Source organism: Peromyscus californicus, unplaced genomic scaffold, assembly GCF_007827085.1.
Source record: "Peromyscus californicus insignis strain IS unplaced genomic scaffold, ASM782708v3 Scaffold_23__1_contigs__length_62951481, whole genome shotgun sequence".
Classification (NCBI taxonomy): Eukaryota; Metazoa; Chordata; class Mammalia; order Rodentia; family Cricetidae; genus Peromyscus; species Peromyscus californicus.
In genome coordinates, this window is record NW_026294534.1 from 58,445,668 (window position 1) to 58,447,889 (window position 2,222).

At 36.3% G+C, this 2,222-nt stretch overlaps 1 protein-coding gene across 1 annotated transcript; it reads right to left on the reverse strand.

Annotated features, from left to right (window-relative positions):
- Positions 1 to 964: 964 nt before the first annotated feature.
- On the reverse strand, positions 965 to 1,903 carry LOC128119423 (olfactory receptor 7E24-like). Its single transcript, XM_052752816.1, has one exon. It carries the CDS (start codon positions 1,793 to 1,795, stop codon positions 965 to 967), a length of 831 nt encoding a protein of 276 aa, XP_052608776.1. The 5' UTR covers positions 1,796 to 1,903.
- Positions 1,904 to 2,222: the final 319 nt, after the last annotated feature.

Here is a 2,222-nt window from a genome sequence, read left to right on the forward strand (position 1 = left end):
ACAAACAGCAGTAAGTGACAAAACAAAGTGGAAAGTGAAGAAATGATTTGATATGTCCTGACTGAGTACCAAAATATAATGACGGAGAAGTGAAATTGGAGAGAAGAAAATATTCAACTTGAAAAAAGATGTAAACTATGATGAACATGATGCTGAAGGGAGTTTCGTTTAATGGCCAGTTTGCAAGAAAGAGTCCACTTCCTGCTGTAATAACTTGATTCGTAATGAACACATTTGAACATAAAAAATTAGAACAGACATTTGGACTAAGTATATGACTTGTTAGAATTCTCACTTTAGATGGGTTTATATGAATCAGACACTGGTATGAGACTCATTCATCAGTATTTTTAAAGGTTCTCTGATAATTCAAATGAAATTCAAAGTTGAGGACAAGTGATCAACTCCAGATTCATATATAGAAATACAACCTATATAGAAAGTAGTGGTGGGGCTATAAAATCAGCTCTGCCATTAAGTGCATTTGCAGCTTGTTCAGAGGACCCAAGTTCACTTACTATCATGCACACTTGGCAGCATAAAACTGACTCTATAGAGGATCTGATACCCTCTTCTGACACCTCAATGATGCCTCTGTTAACCTCCACACTTACACTGTACACAGTCACAGATAAACATATAAAAATAAAAATAAATATTATAAAAGCTGCAATTTTTAATTAAAAATCATATAAACTTGCAAAGTCGATGTGAATTTTAAATATAAATAATTATCCCAGTTGACAGATTGCTTAAAAAATAGTGAGTGCCTAGATATTTTGAATTTAATAATGGTACTGCTGAAGAAAACAGGATTCATAAATACACCAAATCCAATGAGGATATATCAAAGAAGAAATAAAATCCTTCAAGACAGACAATATAGCACACAAAGCAAGAACTAGACTTGTACACAGGAGAGTTTTCAAATGTATACTATGAAAATCAGCAATAGAAAATAAGATTAATTAGTTCTCAAGTGCAGCCTCCTCAAGGCACCTTTAATATCCCTGTTCCTAAGGCTATAGATGAATGGATTAAGCATGGGTGTAACCACAGTGTATATCACTTCAGCCATCAAATCCTTTCTGTGGGAAGATGACAGAGCTGAACTAAGATACACTCCAAGGCCTGTTCCATAAAATAGGCAAACTACTGACAGATGAGACACACAGGTAGAAAAAGCTTTAAACTTTGCCCCTGAAGATGAAATTCTAAGAATGGATGACACAATTTTATAGTAAGAGTAAAGGATCCCCAGGATTGGAAAAAATCCAAATACAGCACCAGTAAAATACTCAACAATGTCATTGATGAAATAATCATAGCAGGTCAGATGAAGGAGTTTAGAAGGATCACAAAAGAAATTGGCAATTTCCACATCCTTGAAATTTGGGTGTTGTATGATAACCAAATTGTGCAGCTGGGAGTCCAGAAAACTAACCAAAAATGAACTCAAAACCAATAAGACACAGAGCTGAGGGGTCATCAGGATTGGATAATGGAGAGGATGGCAGATGGCTACAAACCTGTCATAAGCCATCACAACCAGAAGCATGTCATCTACACAACCAAAAATGGCAAACGCAGACATCTGTGTCAGGCATGCCACATAGGATATGCTTCTTCTATGTGTCTGAATGTTCATGATCATCTTTGGGACTGTGGTAGAAATGTATCCTATATCAGCCAAAGACAGGATGCACAGAAAGAAGTACATGGGTGTGTGTAGGTGAGGGTCATTGCTGACAGCCAGGACAATGATCAGGTTCCCAAGCACTGCAACCAGATACATGGATAAAAACAGTCCAGAGAGAACAGGTTCCAGTTCTGGGTTATCTGTGAGTCCCAGGAGATAGAATTCTGAGACGAATGTTAAATTTTGTGTCTCTAGATTCCTTGGACACCTTGTCAAAAGGAAATATTTATATATGAGAAAAAGGAAACATTTTTTGTTTGAATTCAGTAATCACAGTAATTACATTGTCTATTTTTATTTTTATCTTGTTGTTTGGGGTTTAGAGAGAATCCTGAAATGTGATGAAGTTAACCTTGAAGTCAATTGACACTCCTTTCTCAGATTCCCTAGTACTGAGATTTGAGAAGTGTAGATATAGGCCCACATTGGTGTTTTGGTAGGAACCACTAATTAGATTTGGAAGGGTGTTTTTAAAAAAGAGGACATAAAGTTTGGAGGGAGATGTGTCGGTGAGATACTAATG